This window comes from Somniosus microcephalus, chromosome 21, assembly GCF_052327205.1.
Source record: "Somniosus microcephalus isolate GS21.2 chromosome 21, FLI_Smic_1.0, whole genome shotgun sequence".
Lineage (NCBI taxonomy): Eukaryota > Metazoa > Chordata > Chondrichthyes > Squaliformes > Somniosidae > Somniosus > Somniosus microcephalus.
In genome coordinates, this window is record NC_141007.1 from 40,504,890 (window position 1) to 40,517,055 (window position 12,166).

Here is a 12,166-nt window from a genome sequence, read left to right on the forward strand (position 1 = left end):
CAAGAGCAAGACACTCGGGAAAGGCGCTATCCAGAAAGGATCAGGAAGCCTCCCCAAAGACTGAATATATAAATAGACTATTTTCAGCTGATGTTGCATGTTAAAAGTGTTAATTGTAATCAGTTTGATATTTAATTGTTAAATGAGTGTTATGGTACTGTTAATCTAAAAGGGAAGGAATTGTAATGTATATACCTTTAAGGGGGGAACTACTTTTTACAGCTCATGTATACTGTAAGTACAGGCAGTTCCAGTGTGAGCCACGTTGAGTAAACACCTGTTGTACCGTTTCTCCTGCAGTCTGTGTCTTATTATACACAGACACAACAGTGGCAAGGCGAGATGGAATGGTTTGGAGAGGGAATTCAAGAGAATAGGACCGAGAGATCGATAGATTTTTGGATACTAAGGGAAACAAGTGATATGGGAATAGTGCAGGCAGGTGGAGTTGAGGTAGAAGATCAGCCATGATCTTATTGAATGGCGGAGGTGGCTCGAAGGCTTGAAGGGCCGAGTGGCCTACTCCTGCTCCTATTTCTTATGTTCTAAGTGGCTGATGGCATGGGCACCAATGCGGCACAAGAGGCCAGAGTCAGAAGAACAGATAGTTTGGGTGGGGGTGAATTTGTAAGGCTGAAGGAGGTTATGGAGCTGTGAGGGGTGAGACCATGAAGGGATTTAAAGAAAAGACAAGGTGGGGTGGTGGGGAGGTGATAGTGGAGTAATGGAGTCTGTATATAAAGATGCTCAAATGATTTATGCTAAACTATAATATCCCTTGTTACTAATGTCTTTATTTTACAATAAACACAACTGTTATTTCAATAGTTAATCTGATAGACCAGTAAAAAGCCTTCAGCATGAAAGAAAGGATTTTATCCCTTTTCACAGAGAATATCTGTTCGCAGAATCTGGTGCTAAAATGTCGAAAACCTGGTTGAAATGACTAAAACTGGCTGGCAAGGAGACATTCTTCTTGATGCAGTAAGGAGCGTCACTTGTGTAGTGCTGAAAAGATTAGTGAAGGACAGTGTGCTTTTTCTTGATTGGGTATCTTAGTTTAACTATGGTTGATAGAGGACAATCTTCATTCAAAGAATAACTACTACACCTAAAGGTGATTAATGTGCTTTGTCAAGTATTTTTTGAAGATATTTTGTGCAGTAAAAACACATTTGTCTGTTGTTAGGTGCAAAATAGTTGGCAGTATTCCACATGGACCTACTATGAGTGATATTCAAAAAGGCAGTCAGCCATGGGTTAAATCTTCTCGGGTCATTTTAGTGTATATATATGTCCGAGCCAGTTTTTTCTTTCTTGGCACAGTCCAAATCGCATTTGACCCAAAGGATGCTCTGCATATTACAGGGTATTGTGGGATGGAGCTGCGAATCAATGAGGCAGCGCACGTTCAAAAAGACTGCAGCAAGTCACTGACTCAGCAATCTGGCCAGTCTGCAGACAGGCTGGGTCCGTTTCTTTTTTGTACTGTAGATACAATCTCGGGCATCCGAAAAAAACCTTCCAGTTTTAAGTAATATTTCAATTTGAACCTGTAAGTCGCTCCAGACGATAATGTCTCGTTTCAAGATGCAGCTGTTCAATGAAGACAGCAGCAATGTGCCATATTCTCGTCTCAACGGGTCGCGGGATGAGGTTCTGCATGCCGACTTTTCAAGAATCCAGTATCTCATCCGGTTCCTTGAATTCATTCATTATCTAGGAAGCATCTACAAGATGATGAAGAAAAAACTGAGGTGTTGAACCTCTTCACTTTTTGGAAACTGCAAAGTCTTGAGAATCAATGTTTCATGTTATGTAGGGCAAGAATACGGGACGCTTATAATTAGCCGAGAAATCTTGTCATTTTACTTCATTGCCATAGATAGCAGTCTCTCTTTCCATGTGTTGGTCCGTGTGCATTCTCATTATAAAATATCTCAGCAGGTAGTGTTAATAATGCTGCATTGCCACGGGTCAGTTAACTCAAGGACAAACCCAGAGCAGATGTTACAGAATTTGCAAAAGTAGCCATTTTGGGTTCAGCACACTTATGCTAACCTTGCTATTTTGTAGTGTGTTGTGAAACTGTGCACAGAACATAATTGTAATAATATTTTTATATCTGTGTTGTACAAATTAAATTATTACAAAAGAATGTTGGGTGTTTGGAGGATCTGTTCACCAAGGTCAGAGAGTTCACTTTTAGGAAATATCACGCTCGTATTTGTCAAATAGCGATGAGAGAAAAAAATGCTAAAAATTAAATGTAGTTTTATGGCTGCGACACATTCAGTACAATACAGAAATAGAACATGAATGATCTAAATCTTATGATTTTCCTTAAAATAGTCTCCCACCATCAGGAGTTTGAGAAATAAAAACGATAAAGAATTAAAATGAACACTGAGATCTATCATTAATTTTATTTCTGCTGATGTATTTTTTTTAAAACAGCAAGCACCGATGGCATCATCAGGGAGTTCTGGCTTGAAGGAGTTATTGAGGCAGTTTGTGAGAGAGCTGAATTTTAAATATGGATACAGCCTAGGATGATTCAGCATCAAGTATCTGTTTTAATTCAGCTCCCTCACAATATCAAGCTCAGTAACCCTTCCAAACTGCTTGTACTGTATCAATGTCACCAGCGCTCAGCAGTTTAAAAAAAAGAAAACATAAGTAGACAGATCAAAAGAAAGTACTGTTAATGCTAAACATAATTCATTGTAACTGGTATTTCAAGGAGGCTTTAACAGTGAAACTTTCTCTTTAAGCTTGTGTGGGTTGTTCTGATCAAAGCACTCAATTTTGAATCTGTTTTTGTAACCAATGCAGTCATTCTCAGAGATAACTATTGTGGTAGATAAATGTGACACAAGTATTTCATATCCGTGCAATATGAATGTTACTTTACCACAGTATTTACATAGTGGCTTAAGCTGTGTAAAGGTTGAGTTCAAACTTGTTTGTATGTTTGTTCTGACCGGCCAGAATCTATCTTGACACAATTCCTTTCTCTGTTGTAGAGCTGAAAAGACAGAGGTATTAAATGAAGATCTGCTGCAGGTAATATTTGTTTCTCAACATTGTTTAATGAGCCATAATCCTTTTTGTTCTGTTTATTCTCGAGTTTACAAAATCTATTTCTTAACTAATTTCACCTTTTGTGTACTTTTGTTTTTTTTTAAATAATGCCTAAGGTTAATTGTACAAGGCAAATTTTGCAATACAGGCCAAGAGTTTCAAAGTGGTTCATTCTGTTTGTGTTTGAAGTTGAAATATCAACTCTGAAGCTCCTATTTTGACTCACTTCAGCTTCAAACCCCCCCTCCTCCCCTCCCACTCCCTCCCTCCCTCCCTCAATGTCAAGCACTCCTCCCCAGCTCTCAACTTGGATCATTCTGGTCCTGATCTGATTTTCACTTTCCCGTGATTTTAATTTTAATTTTTATTACTCTTCATCTTCCTACTTGCTAAAAAATAACCAAAGATTCAGTAATTCAGAACACCAAATTTAAGCCTCCTGTGACAGTAACTGAGTTAAACATCTACAACAGACTATCTGATACTTGAGCCAAGCAGATCAGCAACACTCCAGGGCACTATTGATGATTGACCAGCTAGCCTGGTTCATTGGTAGTGACATGGAGTTGAATTTCTTCCCACTCAACCCTAGATAACCCTGTAAGCCAACACCCTAATGTGTGGGGTAGTCCTAGCTGAACAAGCAACAGGAAACCTACTGTGCTTGTCAGGTTTAGCTTGTTTAACTCGAGACATATTTCTGAGCACACCTGGGGTTCCCTAAGCCTTAGACACCTGCATCTAAGCTTTCTGGACATAGGTAAGTAGGGTGGTCCTTATGAGGAGAGAGATAGCACTCCATATTGGAGAAACAGAAACTCTACCTATATGGATCTCCCAGTTGCTTGGTTTAGGGACTTTTAAACACGTCAAACACCCAGCTGACCAAAAACAAATTATTAGTGTGTGATTCTGTGGTCACAGAAACCACTGCAGAATTTCTCCTCCACCATTCTTCTCCCACCAAGACATTATAATTATATTAAAACCACTATCTAATGCCCTGAATCTGAAGGATTATCTAATTCCCTTTAATTTCCAGTTTATTAATCCCCATGCATTTTACGCCCTGCACCTGCTAGGCTGGTCTCTGAGAATCTGTAAAACCAGTTTGTTAAGGAGCTGCCAATCAAATGAAGGACACATGGCGATTATCTAAACCCTTTGATTTCACCTCCTTAATCATATGATTTTGCAGAAACCTTCAGTCCAACCTGAATCCCTGATGTCCTCCAGTTCTAAATATGTAAAAGGCCAGTGTCAACAAACAGTATCTCCTAATATTGTAAAAGCAGTGTCACGATTTTGCCATTTAACATGTATCTCCTAGTTTGTTTAATGTATGGTAAGTTGAGCACATGGGCGTGGAGTTTCCACATGATTTCCATTCAGATATCCGTGTAACCGGGGTGCAATCAAATGAGATAGCGCTAAAGATAGCAGAATTTTAAACGGAACTGAATTGCGCCCACAACCACTTTATGCTGGAGTATTCGCAATCTTTCAGTCAATTACAGCAGAGCAGGACACACATGTCACAGGTCAACAGGCCTCATGAACCAAGGGCAGATCAAAGCAGTCAATTGAAGCCAATTAAAAAGTAATACCAAAAAGCATTAAATCAAGTCAGCTGAAGAATGGCTCATTTCCCGGCCATCCCACTCCTCTTTGTGACGCTGGAGGTTGCCCTTTTCCAATTGATTGCGTTGCTTGATAGCGTTGATTCAGGGGAGATTTTACATTCGGGCTTATGTTAATGAGTTTGCGTGGAAACCTGAGCGTAACTTCACCGCGACTAAACCGACGCAGTGTCCAGTGCGTTCTGGGCGCATTTTGCCGATTGCTTTGCTCACCCTACTGGAAGATGCAATGCTGCAAATATTGGGACTTTAAACAAAAAAGGCACCAGTTAGTTAACTGCTGCTTGGCACCTACCTAACTGGCCTTTAACTCCAAATGGTTTCACCTGACGAGGTGAAAAGTCAGGGGAGACATTTCGGGCGAAAAATTGAGTCCGAATTTCCACCCCCCTCAGATCTTCAGTGGCAACTCTTTCTGTAAATACTTCACAATGAAAATATAGTGGATAGTAGTGTCTTCAATTGAATCCTTACTGGTCATTCAAGAAAGAATAATGTCTGGGAGGTGCACCGTTTGTAATGAGCTGTTTTAGGTCACGTCATTATTAGGGTTTAGAAAGGGTTCAATGTTTCTGGAGAGACTTGCTGCAGGATTTACATGCTCATGTTGCAGGATTTGATTGTCCTTGCTGCAGATTATGACCGTGACATTCTGCACAATTCCAGGGAAATCTGCCTGTCGGTCAATTGTTATGAAATACTGCCAAGTTTTTGAAGTAAGCCGTAAAACTTCCTCCAAAAAACAATTTTGCAGATTTAATTTAATGTACTTCAAGGTTTAATATGAACCACTCGCAGAAGATTGAAATCCATTCGCATTTTTAAGAACCTCATCAAAAGTGATCTTAAATTATATTTATGGCAGCCACAATAATAATAACTTTGTTTCGCCGAACAGGTAGAGAAACGACTGGAGCTGGTAAAACAAGTCTCTCACAGCACTCACAAAAAGCTCACAGCATGTCTCCAGGGACAACAAGGTGTGGACGCCGACAAACGATCCGTACGTTTTCATTCATTATTGTCCACTGATATAGTCGGCTGGCCGTCTGAACCAGCATTTGACAAATTAGCTGTTAAACGATGTAGATGCATTAAAGATTTCATCTGAAAAGTCTTTGGCAAACCTTCCTTCATTTGTTTGAAGACCTGAGTGTCCCACAATGTATCACTGCATGTTGTTGCATCATTTGTGCGTGGGTCATATTCCCAAACAAAAGGAGGTTCCTGATGAAGATGGTTCGCTTATAAGAAGTGTATTTCTGTAACCCAGTGGGAGTAACTTTTGATAATATCGGTTGGGCCACCCATTATACACCTCGCCCGATTTTTCTTTCTATTGAAAACAACGGGGGAAAAAATGGGGAGCGATGTATAAACAGGTGGTCGATCCAATAACGCTTGTTTTACACCATCACCCAAAGTGCAAATTACCCCCAATGTGTTGGAACTCTATGCCATAGAGCGATGAGCGTACATTTAAAACGCCTGCGTTTTGAAGAAGTGTACTCTCCTGAAACACTGACTTGCTGGGCTCTCCACAAATGATGTACGATAGCAAAATACTGCGGATGCTGGAAATCCGAAATAACAACAGAAAATGCTGGAAAAACTCAGCAGGCCAGGCAACATCCGTGGAGAGAGAAATAGAGTCAACGTTTCAGGTCAAAATCCTTCAGCTGAGTTTTTCCAGCATTTTCTGTTGTTATCTCCACAAATTATGATTGATCTGCTGTGTATTTTCAGCCTTATCTGTTTTAGATTTCCAGCATCTGCTGTATTTTCTGTTGTTTAAAAATCACCATTTTACTGGAATACCTGTATGCAATCAATTCTCACATTTAAGAAGCAATTTGTAGCCCATTAGTTCAAGACCAGATAATGAGGGCAATTTTTTTTGTATGGTATTTGTAGCAAAATTGTAAACATGTTTACGAAGAATGCATTTAGAATTTTGGTACAATAGCAAACCAAGGAACTCTTTCTCCCCCTAACAGACTCACTGGTATTGCATTTGTTGATTCTGTAATGGAAAACTGGTGGCATTGAGCTGGTTTACTGTGAAGTACATAATATCTTCATACTTTTGCCTCTTGGCATACATCTATACGTGTAAAAGTTTCACACCTTGGACATGTGCATCACAATTAACAAACTACACTTCAACTTTTCAAAAGTATGAAAAAGAGAGAGAAAGGAAACCATTTCCTGCTGGTTTTTCTGACTTTGATGACTTGGTCTGTCCTCAAGGACAGGAGCCGGAGAGAGCTGCCAATCTGCAGAACCTCCCCTCAACAATGAACTTCGAATTGACCTCGAGGTGCGCCTATTCACATCACTTCCTCACGGGGGAGTATTTGACCTGTGTCTCAAAAGGGACAGGTCAGGCTAAACAGAGCTGCAACTTAGCAAGTAAACATCACAAACTGTGATCCTGACCCCAGTCTGCCTATGAGGAATGACATGGAGAATCGGCTAGTATAGAAACATAGAAGATAGGAGCAGGAGTAGGCTATTCGGCCCCTCGAGCCTGCTCCGCCATTTAATGAGATCATGGCTGATCATCCAAATTCAGTACCCTGTCACTGCTTTCCCCCATATCCGTTGATCCCTTTAACCTTAAGAAATATATCCAACTCCTTCTTGAATATATTAAATGAATTGTCCTCAACTGCCTTGTGTGGTAGAGAATTCCACAGGTTCCCCACTCTCTGGGTGAAGAAATTCCTCCTCATCTCTGTCCTAAATGGCTTACCCCTTATCCTTAGACTGTGACCCCTGGTTCTGGACTCCCCCGCCATTGGGAACATCCTTCCTGCATCTAGTCTGTCTAGTCCTGTTAGAATTTTATAAGTTTCAATGAGATCCCCTCTCATTCTTCTAAACTCTAGTGAATACAAGCCCAATCGACCCAATCTCTCCTCATACATCATTCCTGCCATCCTAGGTATCAGTCTGGTGAATCTTCGCTGCACTCCCTCCATGGCAAGAACATCCTTCCTCAGATAAGGCGACCAAAACTGCACACAATACTCAAGGTGTGGTCTCACCAAGGCCCTGTACAACTGTAGCAAGACATCCTTGCTCCTGTACTCGAATCCTCTCGCTATGAAGGCTAACATACCATTTGCCTTCTTAACCGCCTGCTGCACCTGCATGCTTAGCTTCAGCGACCGGTGCACAAGGACACCCAGGTCTCGTTGCACTTCCCCTTCTCCCAATCTATTGCCGTTCAGATAATAACCTGCCTTCCTGTTTTTGCCACCAAAGTGGATAACCTCGCATTTATCCACATTATACTGCATCTGCATGCATCTGCCCAATCACCCAAGCTGTCCAAATCATACTGGAGTTTCTCTGCATCCTCCTCACAGCACACACGCTATAGATTTTTCTTGTATTGGTAGCGTGTTTTATAGTATTCATAACCAAGATCTGACTGTAAATCATGTTGGTCTTCTCCACAGAAAAAGCTACCATTAACAACATTAGCACAGTGTTTAGTGGAAGGTTCTACTATCCTGGGTGAAGATTCTTTGCTAGGGTAAGGCTTTAAAATACTTGTTTTTGATGTTGGAGATTCTATGCAATTGATCACAGTGCTCTATGTGCTTAATCCTATTCTACATATCAGTTAATACATGATGATTATATTTCGATGAGGGAAGATGGGATACTCCTGTATTAGTGTGTGTTCCTCATCACTGGAAATATAATGTGACCAAATTGGTTCATAATTAATTTAGTTTTTAAAATTGATTTATGAGTAGTGGTCAGTGTGTCGCAAAGATGATGCCTACTGAAAATTGCACAGCATATTATAGCTCAGATTTTATCAGCTCCAGTGCAGTAAACACTGCCTCAATTTAAACATTCAGGTGCTAACTAGATTAAATCCTGGTTCAGCAGTAAATGTAAAGGTGAGAATTTGGGATAGGAAAAAAATAAAATATGGTCTGATTGCGTTCTGGGACACGAGCTGGATGACTGACTGAGCTGTATGGGCTGAAAGACCATTTTTGTCCTGTTAACTTATATTTGCAACATCTCCATGTAACAAGTGGGTGACTAAACTTACGCTAGATTTAGGAAATTACTCTAAAACTGCTCAAGTCCTTTCTTTTTTTTAAAAAGGTTTGTTCCATCAAACTCAATTAACTTGTATTACAAGAGTTATGCTGATATAAGTATCTTAAATATCTCTCATGCTCTTACCATTGTTATGTACCATGAAAAACCATACAAAGTAGGATATAAGTACTTGATTAAAAATATATTTTCACAATAAATAATCACATTTAGCAGCTTGGGCTTCTGACTCAGTTGAATCTACACATTTATTAAATGCCATGCATAAATTACCACTTGGCTCTTTCAGTTTCATTCCATTAAATATGCAAGTTTGCCTTTAAAGCTTCATGCTTGGATCTCTATATCTTAGCCTTAATTTTCCAAGTCCTAGCCGATGGCGAGGTATCTTACTATCAGCCGAGACTCTGAAAACCAACTTGATTACATTGTATTGTATAGAGAATAACATCTTGTTGAGTTTTTGATGTTGTGCCTGTTGGGTAGTATAACTGGAGTCACATTGCATTTCTATGTACACGCACCATACTTTCCATGGCTACAGTGAAGAAACCTTTCCTTCATCACAGTCAACCCTTTAATTTATGACCAAAAGTGAAAGAACAATAAAAGAAGAATCAAGCCGAACCAGTCAATTGTTGTTCGTGCTGAATACTCTGAAGAGTGCAGTTATTCTACTAGTTTTGATGTGCTGTGAAATGATTTCCAGAACACCGTGCTGTGAGATCCCCTTGTAGAGGCCATTTGAACTCGACACTGCTGTTTTTTGTCAAACTGGGTTTAACAAGTGCTCAAGGGATCCATTAGTCCTGTAGAGTAGTTTGCAACCTTAAGGAAGGGGGTTTTCTTTAACGATTCCAGCGTTTGAATGCTCTGTCCTGTGCTTAAAAAAAAAAATTTGACATTTGCCATCCAGAAGCAGAGCTCCCTCCTGACTGGTAGATTGCAATTTACAGCTCATGGATTAATCTGGTGCCGATGATTGTGAGTCGCACTATACAGCTAACAGTCTCAGACATGCGATGTACTGTAAGTCTGGTGCCGATGATTGTGAGTCGCACTATACAGCTAACAGTCTCAGACATGCGATGTACTATAAGTCTGGTGCCGATGATTGTGAGTCGCACTATACAGCTAACAGTCTCAGACATGCGATGTACTGTAATTTAAGCATAAGGCTCAAGTTAGTATCACACTGTCACAATATCTTAAAGTACTTACAAACAAAAAACAAAATACATTTTGGGTTGAGACATCTGAATATTAAGCTTGGTAGTTAAAAACCCAAAGCTGGTGCATATTTTGTAGGCCAGCTTTCAGTTGGACCCACCCAGTATGATATATTTTGTTAGTTTTGGCCAAGCTGTTAGCTGAAGCTTGGAGTGGCTGAATACCCCATTGTTAATATTTGCACGAAGCTAGAAGATTTATGCTGTATGTGGCGAATGATGCCAAGCCAAGAGTAAAATGATCTTGGTCTCTATAGCTGTGGGCCTTGCTGTAAGGACTAATTTTCATCATATTGAAGGCTCCTGTCAGCCCTTATACATTTTCACAAAGTGTACATGAGGAGGCCTGTACGATCAAATTATTTTCTAGACCTGCCCTGTACCTCAACTTGCACAGGGATTTTCTGCTAATGAGTAAAATAGATATGTGGAAAAACACAAAATATTTTTTGACATTGCTGTGCAGAGTGATGCTATTAAAAGTCAGGGTTAGGCTGATGTTCAAAGCACAAGCGAAGGGTTTCTGTTAAAATTGTAGACTTGCCCTGGGGTGCGGTGTGACAGTCCCACCTCTCGATAACATCACTTCCTGTCATTGGAGTGCAAAAGAAGGAACTTAGCATTACTGTAGCGCCTCCTCGGGATATCGCAACGTGTTTCACATCCAATGAATTACTTTTGGAAGTGTTGTTATATAGGCAAACATGGCAGCCAATGTGCACATAGCAAAGTCCCATGAACAGCAAATGAGACAAATGAACCGTCAATCTGATTTTGTTAGAGAGGGAACACTAAATCCCTCTACCAGCAAAATCAAGCTGGTTGTGAATGGAGGCACAGCAGTTGGACTACAAAGTCCTCTGAGGGCCACGGATCTGAAAAAAGTAAGTAACAAATGGGCCATAGGCTCTATTATGAGTATCAGAGCCTGAGCGTTTCACTCGCCTGGCATAGTCTTCAGTTGTTTGTTGTTTAAGAGTTATTACATTGGGATCTCTCAGTTTAATGTGTTGGTATAATGGGCGACAGTGGGAAACTTTGTAACAAGGATAACATTCTTACAATTTTGTGTGATGCTGATATTTCTTTAAATACTGATGGGCAACAAATATCCATGTTCCAGCAAACAAAGTGATGGCTAAAACTGTTTAAACTTTTGTGTACAGCAGAGTTCCTATAGATAACCTGTCAGGCTGAGAGTTCCACAGGCAAGTTTAATAGCTATATAACATACCAATTCCCTACACAGAGTATTGTCAATTATTGTTCTTTTAGCTGAGTACAATGCTGTAATTGTATCTGGTAAAAAAAAAACGAACTGAAAATCTCCCAAGTGGCCTGTGGCTCCCTTTGTACAGGAATGAAAACCTACACATGCTACAAAAAATATTTGTGTTGTTTCTGGAAGGTTGTAAATCTGTAATTGGAATTCCTGTTGCTTTTTCTAAAGCTAAAAATAAAGCTGGAGAGGAAGAGAACAACATATTGCATCATAGCCTGGCATATTTGTAATGATTGTTTATGCAGTAGGAGTTGTACATAATATGGCCTGTGACCTCTTTTTCGACAGGAAGATGCTGAAGATGTGTGGCGACACAGAGGACAGGCTAGCCCAGGAACTCATCCTCTTCGAACTACAGATAGAACGCGATGTGATAGAACCACTCTTTGTGTTAGCTGAGGTAAGAAATACCCTGAGATTTTCCTGGGCAGCCAGCAACTCTTTAGATAAACAGTATGGCAAATACTGAAAATCTGAAATAAAAACAGAAAATGTTGCACGTGCATAGCAGGTCAGTCAACATCCTTGAAGAGAAAAGTCAGATTGCGGTCGAATTTATGTAGTGCTTTCTCCCTGATCCCCCGTCGTAACTTCGACGGAAATCCTGTAGAAAGGGCGTAAACGGCCCCCACTAGGGCTTCCGCCGATCTTCTGCTAAAGTTACGTTGGGTGATCGGAAGAACACATGCAGAAATTCTACCTTATTAGCCTTTTTGGATGTGGACTGTTTGTCAGAACGTGTTTGTACTCTGGCCATTTAGCTAGTACATTCAGCGAAGGATGCCTGGATGCAGAGCTATAAGTGAAAATTCATTTGTAATACTGGAAAGCTGAATTAAAGC

General features: G+C 40.2%; 1 protein-coding gene across 10 annotated transcripts in view; it reads left to right on the forward strand.

Moving 5' to 3' along the window:
- Positions 1-12,166, forward strand: part of arhgap44a (Rho GTPase activating protein 44a) — a 349,392-nt gene that overhangs the window by 226,827 nt on the left and 110,399 nt on the right. For all 10 annotated transcript variants that reach the window (XM_085963457.1, XM_085963451.1, XM_085963454.1 and 7 more), the window contains exons 2-5: positions 3,027-3,066; positions 5,623-5,727; positions 8,192-8,268; positions 11,613-11,724. In XM_085963457.1, the coding sequence (XP_085819583.1) occupies positions 3,027-3,066; positions 5,623-5,727; positions 8,192-8,268; positions 11,613-11,724 (334 nt within the window). The remainder of the gene's footprint in view (positions 1-3,026; positions 3,067-5,622; positions 5,728-8,191; positions 8,269-11,612; positions 11,725-12,166) is intronic.